The sequence below is a fragment of the Leptosomus discolor genome, chromosome 4 (assembly GCF_034619465.1).
Source record: "Leptosomus discolor isolate bLepDis1 chromosome 4, bLepDis1.hap2, whole genome shotgun sequence".
Taxonomy (NCBI): domain Eukaryota; kingdom Metazoa; phylum Chordata; class Aves; order Leptosomiformes; family Leptosomidae; genus Leptosomus; species Leptosomus discolor.
Window position 1 is genome coordinate 41,897,660 of NC_141394.1, and position 21,891 is coordinate 41,919,550.

General features: G+C 34.6%; 1 protein-coding gene across 3 annotated transcripts in view; it reads left to right on the forward strand.

Moving 5' to 3' along the window:
- FSTL5 (follistatin like 5) overlaps positions 1–21,891 on the forward strand; it is a 300,957-nt gene that overhangs the window by 248,423 nt on the left and 30,643 nt on the right. For 2 of the 3 annotated variants that reach the window (XM_086464080.1, XM_086464081.1), the window contains exons 10-13: positions 3,552–3,578; positions 7,728–7,846; positions 15,002–15,151; positions 21,228–21,335. In XM_086464080.1, the coding sequence (XP_086320206.1) occupies positions 3,552–3,578; positions 7,728–7,846; positions 15,002–15,151; positions 21,228–21,335 (404 nt within the window). The remainder of the gene's footprint in view (positions 1–3,551; positions 3,579–7,727; positions 7,847–15,001; positions 15,152–21,227; positions 21,336–21,891) is intronic. The other variant, XM_086464082.1, reaches the window with a different exon arrangement.

A 21,891-nucleotide genomic window follows, 5' to 3' on the forward strand; every position in this document is an offset into this window, starting at 1 on the left:
CCAAAACCCACTTGGATCTCAATCTAGTGAGCAACATAAAGGGCAAAAGATTGGCTTCTACAGAGACTTCAGCAGCAAAAAAAGGCGGCTACGGAAAATATGAACCTGATGCTGAGTGGGGCAAGGGACCTGGTGACAAAGGACATGGAATGGGCCAAGTTGTGTCTTTTTCACATCAGTCTTTACTGGCAAACTGGCCCCAGGAGTGTGAGACCAGCAGGAAATTCTGGGAAGAAGGTTTTCCTCTGGCAAGGAAGCCTTACCCATGATGGATAGGATCAGATTAGAGACCATTTAAACAACCTGGACATTCACAGTTCAAAGGGTCTGTATAGGATGCACCCACAAATTCTTTGCAAGTTCACCCACGGCATTGCAAGGCCACTCTTGATAATCTTTGAAGCATCATGATGATCAGGGGAGGTTAATGCAGCCTGGAAGAAAGCTAGTGTCACTCTTCAAGAAGGGCAAGAAGGAGAATCTAAGACATGTTAGGCCATCAGCCTCACCCTGATCCCTGGGAAGGAGATGATGGAGCAAATAATGCTGGAAACCATTCCTCAAAACATGAAGGACAAGAAGGTATTTAGGAGCAGTCAGCATGGATTTTACAAGAGAAAATAATTCCTAGTCAACCTGACAGCCTTCTGCAATCAGGTAACTGGCAGGGTAGATGAGGGGAGGAGTAGATGTTGTTTATCTTGTCCTTAGAAATGCTTTGGACACTGTCTCCCATAGACAAACTGGTGAAGTACAGACTAGATACACAGACAGTGGACTGAATTGAAAACTGGCTGAAAACTGCCAGTTTGTGATCAGTGCCACTAATTCCACACAGAAGCCAGTCACCTGCAGCATACTCCAGGGCAACTTCTTTCCTCCTCCTATCTGTCAAGGTACAAATGACCTATTTAATACTTCGACAAAGGGAAAGAAACATAAACACCTTAGCATTCCGTCTTTGAGGTTGTCAGTGTTTATACTGAATGACTTGACTGCATAGTGCTCACAAAGCAGGTGTCGTATTTAGTTGATGGGAAGGACAGTACTATATTGTCTCAATTTCTTCACCTTATGGGCACAGCGTGTCTTTGGGGAGACTTCAGTTGCTTTCATTCTGCAGTGAAAAAAAATGTTTTCTGTAGCTCTAAAGCCATAAGGATATAGTTCTCTCTTAAATGTTTGTTTTATACAAAACAACACCTTTTTCTTCTCATCTAAACTAAAATAATTCAGGATCTCTTAAACCTTGCAATCCATTCTTTCTGTAGTTGCAGTACTGATGATCTACTGATTAGGTCTTTATTTAAATATAATTGCTGTCAATAAAACATCGAACATATTCCATCTTATGATTACAAGTTATAGTTAGAGGTCTAGTTTAGGAGAATAATCAAATAGTTGAAACATAAGCAGACAAACATTATTTAGAAGAGACATGTTAAATACTCTGTTCATGTCTGCTACTGAAGTATACAGTAAACCAAATCTAGTTTGAGCTCTCAGCATCGGGTGTAAATCTAAGAGTTATACTGGTGTTAGCAATTTAGTCACCAAGTTTCATTCAGAGCAGCTGGATGTCTGGAGGACATGTACTCAGCAAATGTAGTCAAGACTTTCTTTGAAGCTATGCTCTTCTGAAAGTAACAATGTGGAATCTGAAGAGCAAGTATAAAGGCAGACGATTGAGAAATAAATTTAAAACACGTTGACTCCATTTTGACCTTAGCAGCAGTTCAACAGAAATTCTTCCTCCTCTTGTAAATGTTTATTACTCAGCCTGACTAAGTGACAAGATGGCACACTCCATTAATCTTGGCTTTTGGCAGTTTATTGGATCCTAAGTGTTTGAATATTAAAGCAAATGCAAGGATGATACCTGAAAACAATGCACATATATAATAGTCTAGAGAATTAAGCTGGTTTAAAGATAATAAAACACAGACTGAGCATGTTTGAAAGCTGCACTGATGTTCTGTCTTGGGAAAGGGGAACATTTTTATTCCAGTATTCAGCATCACTTACTTCAGCAGTATTACTGCTACTTTCTACTTATATGGGGATCTCTCTTTTGCACAATTCAAAGCACTGAAGGTAAAAAGTAACCATTGACTTCATTTTATTAAGGGTAACTGAATGACACAGTTTAAATACTGTGTCTGAGGTCACATAATGAGGTAGCTCTGTTGAAAGAACTTGTGAAAAAAGTCAGGAGACGAAAAGAGGAGAGGAGGAGAGGAGAGGAGAGAGGAGAGAGGAAAAAAAAAAAACCAAAAGCCTAGTAGCTCATCCTAAGCCTCTGAATCACGAACTTCTCAGAAAAGTAGATTGTCACTTTTTTCAACGACCCTTCTACATGTTTGGAGCTCTGTATATTCTTTCAGAGCTCAAGAATTAGAGAAATGCTGCACTGTATAAGGCAAAAAAAGCCCGTCTTGGTCCTGTCTTCAGCAGTGCCCAGTAAAAGATGCTTCAGAAAATCATAGTATCCAGGAGTTTTCTGGATGGATTGTTCTGTCTGTTTCTTATTCTCAACCTCGAACAGTCAGCAGTTGAGGGACTTTTGTGTACCATCATTTTAATAATATGTCTTCCATTACTTTTTCCAAACTTTTTTTAAAAGCATGCTAATGTTTTTAGCTTTTGCAACACTGTATCAATGAACATCGCAATTTCATTATGTCATTATGTCTGTGTGTAACATACACGTTCTCTCTGTTCTATTCCTTTCCTTTAAATTTTTGTCTATTTCTTAAGATCATTACTTTACAAAACACTTCAGTTTTCAGTGGTGCTGTTTTAAACAATTTATTCCATAGCATGCTGGGCTCTAAATATTTATAATTTGCAGAATTATATTTGTTTTCTTTTTATTCTTCCCAGGCAGAAAGAGCAATAATAGGATAATTAGTTTCCATTTATCTCAAAGGTCTAAAATCCAATTGTAAACAAGATGTTTGCATGGTAAAAACAACTTAAACACTTAATTGGTTACTGTGCTATCTTACAGTTCACATCTTAGACTCCCAAAGATAGTGTCAAACATTATACAGCATGATAACTTTGGTAGCATGGTTGTGTTACAGCCATATAGAAGAATATCTTGTATTTATTTTGGTTTTGCATGTTTCTCTCACAACTCTGTTCTGAAATAAATCTCTTCAAAGTCCACTGCTTAAAGGAAGTTATGAAATTACATAATCTGCAATTAATATGCATAAATCCACATGCTCTTTGTAATGGATTATGAAACACACTATCGATAAAGGTTAATGGAGTTAACTTGGGGGAGGTGGGGTGTGTAATGAGGAGTGATGGGATTCACCCTGACCCCAATAACTATGATGACTAATCACAGTTTCATCAAGTAGCATAGAGAACTTAATGTAATCTTATTGTTAATTCACTGTTTCCATTGATTTTTCAGTACAAGTATTTTAGTAAATCAGAGGTTAAAGCATCACAATTATTTCAGAATTGATATATCATTTTGTGGTTTTTTTTCTTGTTTATTTGTGTTTTCTGTTCTTTCTCTCTCTTACATGCTGCAGTTGCAAACATATTGTGGAGAGAGCAAGGTACTAATACAGATGACTTTTCTCATATTTTCTATATTATGGTGAAATTCTCATCTATTGTTCCTTTTGTGTGTTTGTTTTGAGATTTTTTGTTCACACTTTACAGTTACAGTATTTACTCTCCCTGTTGCAACATTTGACAGATTTGATTTAAAGAAAAAATATGGCAGAAAAGAATCCTTTAAATGCTCATGCCTTTGTGAACTGCTTTATTTGTTGGGGAGACAGAAAGAAATAAGCTGTTCAAATATTTCAGACAATTACTCAAAGGGATGCAACAAGAAGTTCAGATTTAAAAACTAGGCCTTTAACTTTTGTTTGTTTGCTGACATGACAAACCTTCCAACCAATTGGCCTACATGCTGTTGGAATTGATCTTCTTGTATGAATCTTTCTTGCTTGACAAAATTATAATTTTAAACAGTTTAATTAAATTTGAGGTACCTGTTGTTGCTGAATGAGACAAAGTATTTTCTTATTATACTCAGGAAGGGTTTGTAAATACATGTTGGGAGGGAGAATGGAGGTTTGTGGTTTGTGACCAACTGAAGGATAAGTATAAATACAGACAATTTCAGGTGTTAGTAACATAGAAAGCATAGAAAATACATTTTACTGACAGAGAGGTATTAATTTTCATATGTATGAGTTAATCTCATAAAGTATATTACAGAAAAAGATCATAAACCAAGTATTGTCATGAGCTCTCATTTCATTGCTCTAAGCAGCCTGTTCTTAGTTTAGAGTTGCAGTTTAGGAATTAATGTATTTCTGGATTAGGAAATTGTTTCAATTATTTCCATTGGAAGATTGATAATACTGTAAGTGGATCAGGCTTTGCTATGAATTCATGCTGTAAATGGTAATTCTGCATGTTTCTTAAAGATTTATTTTAAATTAATGGAAAGATTTAAAATATGATATTTTATTTGCTTAATTACATAGTAAACTTTGGCATTTCCCAGCATGCCTGCAAATATGAACTAGTTTGATTTTTATATTCCTGTTTTATTTGCTGCTCAGCTGGTACAAACAATCAGTTCCCTGATTATAGTAGTGCTCAGCTGTGATCCTCCTGCTCTATGGCCTTGCAGACTACAAATAATGTGTTCAGAGTTTTATATATATCCACTGTTAACAATTAAACTGAAGCACCACAAGATTCTAACACCAAAATTTTCAGACTTGTGGTATTCTCACCACTTATTGGGAAGGTATTAGTTGTGTTTTATCTTGTGTTTGTCTTGAATAAAACTGAAAACATGATTGACATCCCCTTGATTTTTGGGGGGATTGTCTTTTCAAGTCAAGTCTTGTGTTGCTTTCAGTGGTTAGAAAGCACTTAGGAAAGTTTAAATTCTGTAACAATAAAGTCCAGTTAAAAATAGTAGCTTGCCAGACTGCTTATGGTAGAGACATTCAAATTTCTCTGTGACTTTTGTGATACTATACAGAAAGCAATTTATAGTAGAGATTGAGAATGTGAAGTGTCAATATCATCTTCTAGAGCAGATTTTCTTGCTCTCTCCTGTGTTTCTCATTGGCCCATCCTTGTATTTCCAACAAATACCGTTACTGGTTGCAGCGTCCAAATTAGTTTACAAGAGAGCAATACCCTGAAATGCCAATAAGCGTCACCACTAACTTCTCTGGGCCATGCATGCTCTGTCATTTTCTTTTATCGTAAGTTTTAACAGATAGTAAGGGAAGGATGGGTGATTAATATGAAATTAAGATCGTGAAACCACAGATAGGCTTTAGTGCCTGCAATGCATACTTGTGTATGTGGTACACAAAAGCCTTACCACAACTGCTTGCTTGTGTAAGTGTAAAAACAATATGTGTCAGAATATCTGAAAGTATTTTGAAGGGACATTGATTTGTATTAGAATAATAATACAATATACATACACACATAAATTATCCATATATTAATATATATGCAAAAAAACCCAAAAGCACCAACATTTTTTTCAAATCAACATTAACTTGTTTTAAATATAGGTTCAGCTTAAATGAAGCAAATATATTTGCATTTATTGTTGTTGCTTCTGGCACTGTATTACAAATGAGCTGGGATGTTTTTGATTTAGTATGTAAGGGTTGCGTAATTAGGTTAGATGTCTTCAGAATTGCTCCTGTGAAGAAGTGACCTGCCTAAGCGATTATATATTTGTATAGATTAGACATTTGTAGGCACATGCTCAAACGAAGAGTTTTGGGGTCATAATAACTTGGAAGGGGGGATTATTTCATTGGAATGAAAAGGTATGAAAAGTTCCTTATATGAACTGACTTCCCTCAACAGTGTTGAAATGGAAGAAGGATATTTCTTACTGTGTCTCCTCCTGATTTTGAAGAACAGTTTGTTGAACGTTTTTATCCAGACATTGGAAATAATGCCTTCAAAGTCTGGGCTGGGTTACTATACACGATTATTTCCTGTACATTGAAAAGCCTGCCTTGGAGTATTGGCAACTGAGGAGGAAGTTTTAGGACTCTGTTTATCAAGTATCTGTATCACTTGGGGCTATCAGCTGATTTACTTTCTCCCATTCTGGTATTACTTATCCTGCTAATAACTATAATATACTTTAGTCAATGAGATCAGAGAGAAGGGAAAACCTTGTTTTGTTCCCAGCCAGCTCCACATATTTACCACAAGACACAATAAGCCAGTTGCTCAGCTATAGATCTCTACACTGTGTTCACTAGTAGCCTAACCTCAGTCAGACTTATCTACAAATCCCAGCTGTTCTTATAAGATGCAATGTCAGGTGTTTTTTAAAGAAAGACCTCGACATACTATCTTACATAGGCTGTATGATTTACCTGCAAAGGCGTACAAATGTACCCATTGGCCAGAGGAAAACCCTGCTAGAAGATTGTCCATCTTTCTTTTTAGGAAATCTTGACCAGAAGTGGGAAATGATTCCACAAGATTTCTCAAAGATAGTTGAACTTGTTTGTTCTGGGCGTGGTCTCACAACCTTGTGCATATTACTAGCTTTCAAATCACTGTATTACCTATCTGATTCCTAACAAGGACTGGGAACTTTTATGTATATGTGTACATACATACATCTATAGACAAACACACACTTGCCTCCCCCACCCTTAATGTTCTCATTATTTTATTAGATGCAAAGATGTGTTCCCTCTCTATTAACATGTTTTCCTTCAGAATTTAGGATAAGCAGAACTTCAGAATGAAACTTATTTTTCATGAGCTTGATTCCCCTGTGTTCCTATACCAAATATTGTTATGTCAAGTGGGAGCTTATGCCCTGTACCCGAGATACATGTACATTTTTATCATTGTAGCCCACAGTCTAGCTGTCAGAGTTGGTTATAATGGTAATTTTATGAGTACTGTGATTTTCTTTATACAGTTTTACAAATATGAACTGATCATCCATGATAGCATCCACATAGCAAATCAACAACTGTTGCCTTCATTGGCACATGGTAAACTAAGGAGAATGTAATTTTTTGTGGTCGTGAGCATGACCCCACAGATATGAGAGTTCATGCTACAGATCTTGTTCCCACCTTCTCCACAAAATATTACATCATGCTTCTCATTCAACCACATCGTGGTAAAAGGACTGAATAGTTCTCTAAATATTTGTGGCCCTTCAAACATGGAATTAGCATCTCCCCAACTCTGGCTTTCTGATAAAATACAATAGAGAATATTTTCTTTTCTGACTGAAAGATATATCAAATAAGAGTTTATAATAAAGATTCAGAATTTCTTTTTCAATGTCATACAGAAATTAGTTTGACTCTTCCAACCCTCAGAAAAAGAAAAATGAGAATACATGGAGAATTTCTATTAATTTGGTTTTAGTGTAGATGATTTCACAAGATCACTATCATTACTGCAGCTATCAAACTATATATTTCTATATCTGTATTCAAAAAGACACTGTCTTGCCAATGGAGAAAACTATGCAAAAATCTGAATAATGTAGCCGTTTTGTTCTAGTTTTACAACAAAAGCTCCCATAGGTTTAGCTATATTAGCACTATAAGCATTAATAAATCGATCTTGTACTAAAAATGTGATTAGGTTTTTAGTTCAAGACAAAGATTTTCTTTTCTGTCATTTAATTTTATACATTTCAATGTGTTTTTGTTCCTAAGGTCTGGGAATTGGAAACATGTTTTATGTTTTTTATGAAGATGGCATCAAAGTAATACAACCAGTGGAATGTGAATTTCAGAGACATATTAAGCCTAGTGAAAAACTCCTCGGTTTTCAGGCAAGTTTTCTTAAATTTATTTGTAGTGTTTTCTGAATTATAGTTTTCTTTAGATAATAATTTATTATTGCAAGTTTAGTGGTTTCTGCTTGATAAATTCAGACACATCTTCTCAATTAATAAGTAGCTAACAATTGTGGACTCAAAATTGCCTATATTTTCCTTCCTCAAATTTAAATTTCAATCTCTCTTTTAGATTGAAAATTCCCTGTATACTTTTCACACGCTTTATTTTCTTTGGCTGTCTTTCTCTTTTCCCAGTCCTTTCCTTTAACAGCTCTCTACTCTTTATTTCTGGTTTTGTGGTGGTTGTTTTTGTTGGTGGTGTTTTTTCTCCCCTCTAGTTAAGTGCATCTCTGTGAATCAGGGATTTGTTCTCTCTCTGGTAAATACAAGATCTAAAGTTATTGTTTGTAATGGTTTCTTTTCCTCCACTGGATGTTTGTCTTTATTAAACTGTCAGCTATCATGGGGCAAATCCCTATCCTGATAAACGCTCTTACAGCTGCACTGAAGTTAGTAGAGATGATTGATGCTTTTACTCCAGCTTACAATTCATATAAGTAGTTTCAATAACTTTATTGTTAACAGATGTATAGCTGATTTCACCAAATTCTGTGCATTTATGGAGTAGCTTCCTTGTGTAGCATATGTAAAAACTGTAGTGTATACTCCACTTCCATTTACTCTTTTGATATTTTTCCTTTGCTGCTAATCAAATTGCTATCTGACATGATGCATGTTCTCACTGGAACACTTGGTAGTAGTCAATACATTAAGACTTGTTCCATATGATCTATCACCTTTCAAAAATAATAACTTTTTCTCATTATTTGGATTTGAATGAGTGACCTTGAAATATATGATAACCCATGAGCTGTACACTTTGGGTTTTTTCTCTAATACCTAAGCACACTGAAATAACAGCAGAACTGTCTCAACGGAATTTGCCTCTTCAGTTATCATTATTGATGTCAAAGGCTGCTGTCCACAGCAGCAAGATTTATTTTAGTGTGAATAATTATGCTTTGAACAGCTAATCATACCTTGATTTGTGCTGCTTAAGTGAAATGAGGCTTTTTTTATGGCTGTTTAATTCAAAAGCTGATTATTTAAGAAGTCTGTTAAAATTTTATTGGTCTAAAGTGCAGCCTAGATTTTAAGTGTATTTTTATTGAAATGTGGTAATAATCAGGATGGATAAGTCAAACTTGTAGCTTTCAAACCTAAACTAGCATAATAATTATATCTCGGGGGGGGGGGGGGGGGGGAGACCAGGGAAATAGGGTACTTGATAACTTTCACTTTAAAGTAAGTGTAGCCTTCTTTGGGTATCTTTGGTTTGTGGGTAGATATGGTAAATATATAGCCAGAAATTAAACTTTTTATCTGTGTGCAATCATTTTGACCATTAAATACAACAATATTTCTACACGTGCCCCTGAACACTGAAAACATCTTTCCTCACATATGGGGGTTAACAAATCTTTATTCCTGCAACAGAAGTCAGAAATATTTGGAAAATATATCCTTATGTTTTTCTGCTCACAGTGACATCATTGTGCACTCTGCATTCCAGTAAAAGAAAAAACTGAGAAATATTTTTAAGTAAAAAGTTTTGAAATTACAGAAAAAAAGTTTTAAGATTACTTTCCTCCTAGAAGAAGGATGAAACATGAGTTAAAAAGAATTCCCTGTTTACACTGATAATACTAAGACAACATCAGTATATTCTTGAAAAAAATTCATTGACTATGAAGGTTTAGATAACTGTTTTCTCCTTTGAAGAATATTGTATCTTCTTGAAGCCTTTTTGGAAAACCTGTTTTCTCTAAATAAAGAATAATAAAATAATCCAGTTCTATCCCAGGATCAGATTTTTACCAAGTTCAACATGTGATCGTTCAGTGGTAAGAGTTCATGTCATAAATTGCTCATTAGTAATTCTCTTTGACTTTGTCATAATTTTACTAGTCAGAGATGTTGGTATACTGCATGTTTTGATGTGGCTTTACATAGCCTTTCACATCTATGGCAGCATACTAAAATCCCCATCACTTATTTCTTAACATATACGTAAAGGAAATACATGCTTGCGTAAACCTCCCCGTTTCTTCACACTTTTCTGAATTAGCTGTTCAGGTGGTAAGTAAACTCCAGTATACCTGTTTCATTGCCAGCATTTCCTAAAGTGTAGGAACATTTCTAAATTCTATGGTGCAATTAATTTAGGTACTAGAACTGTTACAGGAAATGTAGCATGTGATGCTGCAATGTTCGTCCCCAGGTTTCCTGTTTGCCTGTCAACAAAATAAATTATCTTTAGCAGAGCTCTTGTAAAAGAATGAACTCAGGTGTTTCTACATGGCAGTCTATTGTATTGTGAACAACTGTTCCAATAGTTACACATGTACCTCTTTAGGTATGTTAATTTTGCTAAAGGTAAATAAAATTTCTCAATAACTATATACTTGATAATCCTTATCTAAATATTTAATTGCCTCTTATGCAACTGAGTGTCAATATAGCAAAGCACTTCAGTATGTGTCTAACATGGGAATCAATTAGATTTTTATTGTGTTTAAAGTGAAGCAAAAGCTTTAGTGCTTTACTGGATCATCATGTTTCACAGGAAATGATAGAGAGCTTCCTCCTCGCTTTCCTAGAATCTCCTAAATTACTTGAAACTTCTAAATTAGTATCAAATTAAAGTAAACTTTTATTAAGCTGATAATGACAATTCTAGAAGCATAGGGACAGAAGAAACTTATTTCTGTTTTCTGATGCAGATTATTGTTTCGTTACACCAGCTTTGACAGCTGTTTGTTTAACCTGTTGTCAAAGAGATTCTTAATCATGGTTCAAGTAGAGTCTTTCAGCTGTTAAATGTCTCATCATTCTGAACTATTTGGGACATTTTCCTCACTAACATGCAATCTCTATTTATCTTCTGCAAATGAATATTATCCAAAACCTTTAAATTCTAATTCTTATGCAAAAGTGTTTTTATTTTCCCTTTCCAATGAATCCAAATTAGCATAATTATTTCAGGAGGCTGGGAGTGGGGAAAGAAGCAATTGAAGCTTATGCCTTTGTTGAGACCAATGGAAAAATCCTTTTGGTTTCAGCATAATGCTGATTTCCTTTTTATTACAAGAACTAGTGCATGAAGGACATATTTTATGGGCTAGGCCATCTCACACTTTAAGCTGAGTATGTGCTGGAGATGGGTACAAAATACTTAATTTCAAAATAATTAATATGACTACATGGCAGAGCAAAGTTTCCACAGGAAATTAACTTGAAACACACTTGTTAGTCCACAGAAATTGCTCTGATTTTCACCGTAAGTGTAGTAAATGCAATATAGTTAACCTTTGTTTGTTGAAAAAAATGCAAAAAAGGTCCACAGTCTGATTTTTACTACAGAATGTCAAGTAAACAGTAACTTAATATAGAATAGGTGTTATGTAAATTCGTGTCTTAATACACGCACTGTTGTAACCTGTTGATGTCATAGCACAGACATTCCTTTTTAAAGCTTAAAGAGATTGACTCAATTTGTGATAAAACACCAAGGACTCTTGCATTAAATGTAAGTTTATAAACATAGAATTTGCACATATAAATCTTCAAGTACATGTTTTCTCTTGAGAATTTCTTGCCCTAGACTACCTTGAGAAACCTTCTTTAAGGATTTTTCTCCATTTCATGACTTGTTACAGGGCAAGTCACTTTTTGATTAAAAACTCTGGGGGAAAAATCCCAAAGAAATAAATTAATGTCTTATTAGATATTAGGTTTTTTTTCAGAGAGAATAAATTAGGAAAAAATAAATTGCTTACATTTTAATTAAAAGAAGAAAACGAAGTGTTTATGCTTATATTTTAAGGAGAAATTATTTTAACCAATTACCCAACCACCAGGGAAATTAATACAGAGCCTCAGAATTACTGCTTATAATGTAAAAGAAATCTAAACTGTCTAATCAGATAAACGTTAACTTTTCAAAAGCAAGATTTCAGTTCCATTGATTGAAGCTATTTCTGAGACATCCAGATAAATATGGGTTTGAATACTAGAGAAATAATTGCATAAACCGATTCATACTGGGGAAAAAGACTCTATTTTGCATATGAGAATTTTTAGTTCATAGTTCTCCAAAGCTGTTACTCTGGAGAAACACTTTGTTTGCTTTTATTTTAATTTTTCAGTTTTGGGGGCAAAGAGAGAGTTGGCATTGGATTACAGAAATTTATGACAAAATAAACAATATTCTAGAACTTCATTTGTATATGTAGATTTATTTTTTACTGAATATTTTTTACTTTAGATCTGAGAAAGTGTGCTTTCTGCTTGCTGTATTTAAAGTGGAACAAGAGGAACAAGTTTTATGAATTATATAGATAATAAGAAGCATGCCCTGTAGTTTCTAGTTTAGATATATATGTGTGTCTATGCATCTATATACATATATTAAAAATTGATATTTGTATTGCTTTTACATTGAAATAATATTTAGAAATACACTCCAGTCAGCACTTTAGACTCAGATTCACGAAAATATTTAAGGAGGTGGCTTAACTCTGGATATAGCTATAAGTGCTCAACTTACAGTATCTTCCTGTATAACTTACAGTATACTTCCCACAAGGAGAGGTATGATTGCTGTAATCATTTACACTAATCTATATGATGCCATGTGAGAGAAACCTAGATTCCTTCAGTAGGAGTTGGTGTTATTTTTGAATAGTACATCGAATGTGTCCTTGTGGAATTCACAGCACCAAAAAGTGGTGTAAACTGAGTCCCTGAGAGACAAGACTGAAAAGAATGACACAGTATAAACATTTACAAATGCATTATTTGAAGCAGCTGTTCTCTGAGGAAGAAAGAGGACTGTGTAAAACAGTCTAAAAGTAGTTATCTGTTTAGATAAAACATAGAACTAAGTCAAGGTGTATTTAGAATAAATATAAAAAATAATCTGAGATCAGTAGAACATCATTGAAGTGACGATCACACAGAAAGCGAATGATAATAGATCATTGATCTGATGATTGCCCATAATATTAAAGACAAGTTGACACTTCACTTTATGAGATAAAAAGCTTTCAGCCATGTTTAAGAATGAAAGTCCCATTTGTCACCATGCATATCATTCTTTAAAAAGCAGATTTTAAATAACTTTTCCCTTCAAAGTGTATGGCCTTTTAGCAGTGCAAAATAAATCTTCTTCTAAGTTTACTTTTTTCTAAGTAATTTTTTCTAAATCTACTTTTTTCTGTTTCTGATGAAGTTCTTGATTATGTGCCATCCCATGGTACCTGAGTTTAGTAACCTTTCCTTACTGTGACTTCTGAAAGACCTTCCCTTTGTTAAGGTTTAACCACGTAGGAACAAGCAGTGGCTTTTGATCTCCTGTAAAGAAACTCCCTCTGTTAGAGCTGGAAATAGATTTATTTCTTGTTTTGACATACAAATATTCTGTGTATTTTCTCAATACACATTGCACAGCAGGCAAAGAACATTGATTATATAGAAAACTTAGTGTTGAAATGCATCACCACCTTCTTGAAAAGCATTGCTTAGTGCCCAATATGCTGTTCTGTCACGTTATTTTTCCCCTTCCTTTCAAAAGGAGTCTGATGCTTAGAGACAGAATTCTTGTTTGAGATCTCATCAACTCTTCATTCCACATTGAAGTCATCACCTGCGGACATACATCATAATTATTTTCACAGCGACCAGTTATGATGTATCAGACAGAGCATTCTAAATTAGAAATAAGCAGCAGATAAGTGCTAAAATGAAATAATACCTACGATGTATTGAAATTGGCCCTTGTGTTGAAAGGAAGAAAAATTAAGAGGGAAAAGAAGAACAGATCAGGAAAAAAAAAAGCTTGACACATGCTCTACCTCTCCAAGCAGAATATTTTCAGGTCCTTTTTTTATGTAAATTTAATGTTCACTATAGGAAAAAATCATGCTAATTCACAAAAGGAATTTCCAAATATGGTAATGTATTTGGCCAAGTCACTTTTAATTTTGATAAAAGAAAACTTTCACTGGGAGTAAATAGTTACAAATAGATAGGAAATATATATATGATGAATGGGAATATATTTATATAAAGATGTGAATAGTGACTATGTAAACTACAGATTGGTATTTTAAGTGGGAGTGCGTAGCTATAAATACGTGTATTATGAAAAATGAATTCACTGAGGTTAACAGGAATTTTGCTTTTTTTTTCTAGTTCATGCTTTTGCTGGGATGGAAGGGCAGAGGGGGAATGAATGATAAGAAGCCATTTAATTTGTATTGGGTTTAACGCTAGTGAGATAGGCCATGAGAATGTCTTAGGGCAGAAGTAGCCAAACTTCTTGACCTTTGAAGCAACGTATCAGTACTCTGTGTGACCAAAGAAGTAGGTCATTCCAACTGATGCTGCTTTGCTGCTATACCATGTGACAACTTGCACCACACCTCCTCCTCTTCCTCTCCATTTATACATTATCATCTTCCCAATTTAATATTTGCCTGCCTTACTGCTATGTTCTCAGATGCAGGTGTAAGCTGTGTCTGTAACTGTCTTCTTTTGCAAGGTAGTGTGATGGTGAAGATGAGGGAGCTGCTGGCTACTACACAGCAATGAGACATTGTGTGTCTAATTTGTTTTTCTGCTTTTAAGGTCTCTTGGCTCTTGCTCACTTTATTTCTACACATCTGTCACGGTTTGAGGCTGGGCTGGCCATGGAGTCCAACGTGGGGCATGACCACGACCCTGGGATTAAGAGTCCCATGCTCTACCTCAGTCGGTAGAGTTTCAATTTTTGTTTCAATCAGCTTATTGTTTCAAATGGGTTTCTTTCTCAGGACAACAGTGCTAAGTGCCTGAATGTCTAGAAAACATCCAAAAAAGCTGGTGTATGGTTTACACTGAAATGCTTGGGAGTTATGCGATGCTTACAACATGCAGAGTGGCTAACATTAGTCTATGTCCTAATGTCACATGTCCTTTTTTACTTCCCTAAATTTTCTGAGATTTTATTTTACAGTTAAAAAAGAAGAAAAAAAGTATAATTTGTCTTTCTATTGCATTATTAACTTTTTTGATTCTTACACTTTCCTTGTTTCTATTGAATTATAGGATGAAGTTTGTCCCAAAGTGGATGGAGATCTTATTCAGCGGTGTGTATGGGCAACTGCTGTTAATGTAAAAGACAAGTTCATTTACGTAACTCAGCCCACTCTTGACAGAGTTCTTATTGTAGATGTACAGTCTCAGAAAGTTGTACAGGTATTTATTTATCATTTTTAAGTTAATATCTAATTAGGAAACAAGAATTTAAGGTTTTCCTTCATAATACTAAAAATATGCAATTAGCTTGAGAGTAAACACAATAACTAGAAAAAAGCTCATCTACTTTCAACTTTTAGCATCAGTATGTTTAGTGACTGTTCTTGTCAGTAGGCAATTGGGAGGGAGAGAATCAATGTGAAAATACCCCTTATAAATATTAAGTTGTTAAGGAAACAAGTTCTTTGGGAAGTTTCTAGATTGAAGTACTTTTAATTTGAAAATGAAGATTCATTAAAGTAGAGTTTTATCACAGAAATGTATCTATCAATTTTGACAGGAAAGCTCAGGGGGTTAGGTTTGGCTACAGAAGGTGGACTGTTACTCAGTAAGCTTTTAGACAGAGAAATTACCAGAATTGTGGAAGACCCAACACCACCCTTAGTCAAGATTGGAGACTATGGATTCAAACTTCTCTATTCCTCTCTACTGTGTACGCAGTACTATCAGTTTCTCAGTTTCCGGGATGCTGGAGATACACTGCTTAGTCAAAATAATTCATTGGTTAAAAGAGAGAAATCAATGCTTTGGTACAGGGATAAATGCACTCATATAGTTTGTGGAAGACCAAGGTAAAAGACAGTGCTAAAATACATATTAGGTTTTTTTGAGCAGTAAAGTTCCCCCAGGAGGACCTGAAAGCGCCACAATATACTCTAAATGGTCAGTAGTCTCAGTGGGATGGAGTAAAAATTCCATGTTTAGTTGCCACCACTCAAATAAAATGTGATGACCACTCGACTCTTGTCTCTCTTTCTCTCTCTTCTTTTTTCTTTATGTATCTGGTGGTATCAATGATATCATTGTACTATGAGGTTAAATAGGGGATTTACATGAGGGCAGATTTTAGTCTGTGGAATTGTTAAAGACATGTGGAAATGAATTTAGAAAATAATAGCCATAAACTCAGTAAATTCTAAAAATATGTGTTTGTGTTTACAAGGCATATGGAAAAGGGAAAATCATAACGCTTTTTTCTGTTTGGTTTCTGCCTAGTATTCCCATCATATTATACTATTTTTCTTTCTTATTTTCTTATTTTTAATCAGACACATACAATAGAATATATTCCATTATATAGTCTTTACTTTTTCAGAATGAAGCCATTTCACTAGAAAGATTAGTTTTATTTCACTTTCAGTGGCAAAAAAGGTCAATCAATTATAGTTGGGGACTGTGAACAGCCTTGACAGCAGACAAGGGGCTTGGTTTTTGGTTGGGTTTGTGGGGGGGGGGGTGTTAAGTACATTATAGATCATATAACATACTGAAATTTACTTTAAAAGCAGGGTTCTCGTTTTGCTGAAATACAATTGTTTCCTGGGCAAAAAGCTCTGAAGATAGTTAATAACTTGTTAACCATCCTGCTGTGACTCTTAAAAGAAAGGACACTTGTATATGAAACTGATACAGAGGTTTTGACACCACACTGGGTGTTGTGATTCAAATTTTAATCATACAAACATGCCTAACATCTACAGGGTTGCTGATAGTATCATCACATTCATAGGAAACAGATGTTCTTTAGCTAAATAAAATATGGATTTTTTTTAAATTAGAAATCTAATCTAAATTGTTAATAACAATATTGAAATGAAGCTTTTCTTTATGCCTTTTGCCTTTTTCACTGATAAATGAATGAAAGTCTTTAATGTATAGATTATAGATCATAAATTAGGCTCTGGGGAGACACTGTTACGGCCTTTCAATACTTAATGGGATCTTACAAGAAATATGAGGAAGATTTTTTAATAGGGTCTGTAGTGATAGAACAAGGGGTAATGGTTTTAAACTAAAGGAGGGTAAGTGGAGACTAGATGTAAGGAAGAAATTTTTTACGATGAGGGTGATGAAACACTGGAACAAGCTGCCCAGAGAGGTGGTAGAAGTCCCATCCCTGGAAACATTCAAGGCCAGGCTGGACAGTGCTCTGAGCAACCTGATCTAGTTGAAGATGTCCCTGCTTACTGCAGTGGGAGGTTGGACCAGATGATCTTTAAAGGTCCCTTCAAACCCAAAACATTCTGTGATTCTCTGATATTAGTATACATATGTATTACATATACTAATGCAACATTTAAAAATACATATTGAAATTGCAATCTTAAAATTACATTAACTTGACAAATAATTTTAATTTTAATAATTTTACATTCTTTAAACATCTGCATTTTCTGCCTTCTATATTCTATGTCAGCTGTAGACATAGCTCCCTCAAAGTCTGTCAAACGGTGACAGGGACTAATAAAACGTTTTATTCAAAAGGTTAATAATACAAAATTATTAACTTTTTGTCTTTTCCTTTTTTTGTTTTAGTGAAATTTATCTTATCAGAGTAGACATGAACATAACAATTTTTTTTTATTTTTGAAAAAAGACTTTTTTTACAATCCATACAATATATTTCTTCAGGAAGAGAGACTAAAAAAACCACAGTCTTACTGCAATCCACAGGTTGGAAGGACTGGAATCTCTGGCAATGGTTTCCTCAGTCTCTGGCTAACATTCACATGTCATCTTGCTTTTCTATAGATGATGGATGAAATACCAATCTAATTGTATTTATTAGTATTTAGACTTCAGTGGCAAGGGCATATTATGCCTTTTGAGCTCACTGAAAAATATTACGAGAAGTGGAGGTTCTTTTAAACTTAGGTTTTATGGAATAGTTTGATTGGTTTAATTTGCCTTCAGTTACAGTAGGTATTATTTTAATAAGTACTTAACCATTAGCTGAATATTTAGAGATACTTACAACAATGATGTATGTTAATTAAAAAGTAAAATTGAATAAATTAGCCACTAATTAAAAGTACACCTCTCCCTGAGAAATCTGTAAAGCAATTCTCCAGTTTTTGGATGGAGTTAGATAGGTTGCTGCTCTGTCACGTTAATATTCAAGTCTCTAATGAGCTGAAGAACAGACATACAGGATGCCCAGGTGTTGCACAGAGCTCAGGGCACTAAGTCTGTGCTTCTTAGCAAATATATTGAGCTAAAACCTGATACTCCGCAAGCATTCAGGCTAGTCCATGAAAAAAAAACTCACTTTCAAAGAATTTTTGAGGGATAGAATAGCATTGATTTTCCATTACTTTAAAAATATCCAGATTGTGAACTTAGAGAAGTATAGAATGAAATTTATCCCATCTATGGAAGCCTTTTGGAGACATGAAAGTCTCTGTTTTGATGGTTCTAGGATGTTTAGATATCAATGATAAAATATCTTCCCATTTCACAGACATTTGGTAAGACAGTATGACTGTGGGATAACAGATAAGGAAATTAAACAAAATGCATTACTGTCACTTTCAGGCACATGAATAGAATTTCTGCTTTTTCTTATGGACCTGAATATTATTTCCTAGGACACAAGTAGCCAAATAGATGGGAAAAGTACTATGGGGGTTGCTCTGAGTCCAGCTTAATCATGCTGATATTCAAAATTGAATTGGAAAAAAAAAAAAAAAAAAAAGGAAAGTAAAAGTAATTTCAAACAAACAAATAAATCATGAAAGCACAATGCCTACACAGTCTTTTACAAAAATTTAGTGACAAGTCAGATGATACTTTATTCAGCGTTTCTAATAACAAGCATGGCCCTGCTGTCTTCCTTATCTTTTCAAAACAAACATTTATTTTTGTTTTTTTTTTTCAAACAGCAAGGATTTTTCTAACCATTAAATGTTGCTCTACTCATATCATATACACATACACAAACAGGAAGCAAGGAAGGGAGCTTAATTTCTCACTTAGACCAGTCTATTTTCATTACTTACTGTATTGCCTAGCTCAGAAAATAAAAAATCAAAATGTAAATGGTTTTTGGAAGATAGATACTAAGTTGTTCAGAAATGAGAGCATTTTGCTTACTAGACTGCATTTTCTCTAAATGTCATATTAATACACACGATATTATATACATTTTAACTATTTCTATTAGATATCTTAAAGAAGAAACCACCTATCTGCTCTGAAAAAAAAAACAAGTTTTCAAAAATTTATACTCCAGTAGGAAAAAATGTGGAAAAAACTTTTTGTTTTAAAAGTGAGGAGCACTCTAGTAAAAATTCAATTAAGGTGCAAAAAAACCTAAAGACAACTAAAAATGTATTTGAAAGGGCTTTAATTTGTGTAACTATGCTGATTTCTCTGTAAAGATAGTGTTGATTTGGTTTTGTTTATTACAGTGTTTTGTCTGAAATACTACTGTATATGTTTTATATATTCCTTTCTACTACAAAAGTTAACATAAAAGACGTGTGTACAGGTGCATATATGTAACAACTAGAGTTGAGGATGATTTATTTCTATGACAACTATATTTATCAAAATAAGTACTCTAAAAAGATTGTAGAGCAGACTAAATTGGAATGTATCAGAAACATGGATGGTGTATCTTTAGATAGATATATGTAGACTTCTTGATTTAGCCAGGTAATTCTCATTGTAAAGTTAAGAAAAGTATTTGCTTTCATTTGTAAATTCTTGAAAGCAAGTACTGTCACCTGCAGTTGTCCAGTATTGCTGAGCAGTGCACCATTAACTGGAACTTAGAGGCAGGCTGAAGTAAACAGAGCTCATCATCGTTCAGTCCGCAGTGTACCGCTGGCAGATCAGCCTAGCTAGAAACAGCTATGAGATCCTGCTTCCAAGATGCTCAGCTCCTTTCTGCTGCTGACTTCTGGGAGGTGCCTCGTGCGCTTCACTCTGCCAGCAACTCCTTCTCCCTCTCCTGGCAGTGCCACGGCCCAGACCCTGAAGGCAGCTGGCACTCATTTGGCAGAACAAATATGGGTCAGACCTTTTGTTTGGGGAAGCCAAAAGGGAGTTTGACACACCTGAACAAATTAGCTATAGAACAACCCAAGTGTTATTTTAGACAACTTGTCTTCTAGCCTGCAGCAGAAAAATGTTATCAAACACGAATGACCTTTTTCAAGGGGTATCTTTCTGATTTTAAATGAACCGGTGAGCAACCTGGCTTCATTTTCTATTTTTGAAAGGAAAAACAAATTCTGCCTAGATGAAGCTGTGGCTTGCAACACCTCTGGAGTACAGTTAAGTATCATCAGCAGTCTCAGGCAGCCATTAGTGCATTATCTTGAGGATCTACATCATTAGTTTAAATTAGGTTCACTTAATTAGCCAGCTGGTACTTTCCTTGACAAACTGATAAACAAGCTGTGCTTTACAGTTCCATAATGGTCAGACTAAAAAAAAAAAAAAATTCACCTATTTTTTCTGCTTTAATGATAAAAATAGAAAAGTAATCCCCCCCGAGTTGTTTACCTGCTGCAGAATGTCTCTTAATCAAATACGTTGTCCTTCCATTTCATATCTCTGAAGTCTTCAGTTCTTCTCATAACAAAGGAACTGTGAAGATCAATGGTCTAAAAGGTTTGTGGTCTCAACAGACAGCTCTTAAGGCTGTGGGGAAAACACTTTGATTCTGATCACATGTCTACTGAAAGTAGCAACTGTAATTGGAAAACACATGAAAACAATTTTTCCAACTTCAACGGAATATGCCCATTTTAGCAGAACAGGAAGCTTTGGGTGTAGCAATATTGTGTTTACACAGAACTGTGTATTAACACCTTGCATTAATTTCAGTATCCGGCTTGAGAATACTTTTTCTTTTTTAGCCATTTTCCAATAATTGGTGTAGTTTTTAAACTGATAGGTATAAAGGGAGAGTGATGGTAGGGAAGGAAGATAAGTACTTTTTTACTTGATTTAAACCTTTTGTTTTCAGCTTCTTAATAGCTTCAGTATAATGTAATGTCGATGCCAAACGTTAGAGTATATAATGAATAACAATTGCTTTTTCAGCAATTCAGTAACTTTGAATTAATCAGAGGGCAGTTTCAACAATTGACAACGTAATTTTAAATACAGTCTGAAAACATCAGGAAATGCATCTCTAGTCACCATTTTAATTCAAGCATATCTATTATTTTTCATTTTGAAAATGTGACAGAAGCTAAGATTTTCTATTTTTATTATGCTTCAGGCAGTAAGTACAGATCCTGTTCCAGTGAAACTACACTACGATAAATCACATGATCAAGTCTGGGTGCTGAGCTGGGGAAACATGGAAAAGAATTCACCAACTTTGCAGGTGAGGTGATCAGAATGATTATGTATAAAGAAATCTAGAAAAGTTGAACCTTTGTGTAAATGCAACATTTTGTATGTTTTCCTTTAAACATTATTATCATGACCCCAGCAGGGGCAGTGAAGTGATTTCAGGTAATCAGAAAACAATTCAGACAACAGATTTTGCTAAAAATGTTAGAGACTATTTTCAACACCCTTACTCAGAAGTGACAATTCTAAATTAGTAGAACAATAAAGAATACAGCTGAAAGCAGCAGCATGTTTGTAACTGCCAGTCTCTTAAGAGCAAACTGTTGGTGTTTGTAGTGGTTTTGTCCCTAATGAGAGGATAAACTGGAGATCAGGCATATTCCTATTTCACTAAAATTATTTTGATGCTCTAGAGGTGACAAGCTCCATCTTTACTTAATGTTTTTTTCAGATATAAAATCTTAAAAATCTTTAATTTTCCCATGCCTCATAACAGTGGCAAGCCACGGGACAGTCACTAAATAAATATCTCAAGAAGCTGTACTTGCATTCTTATTTTTTCACTACTTTCTGTTCCTTATTTAAAG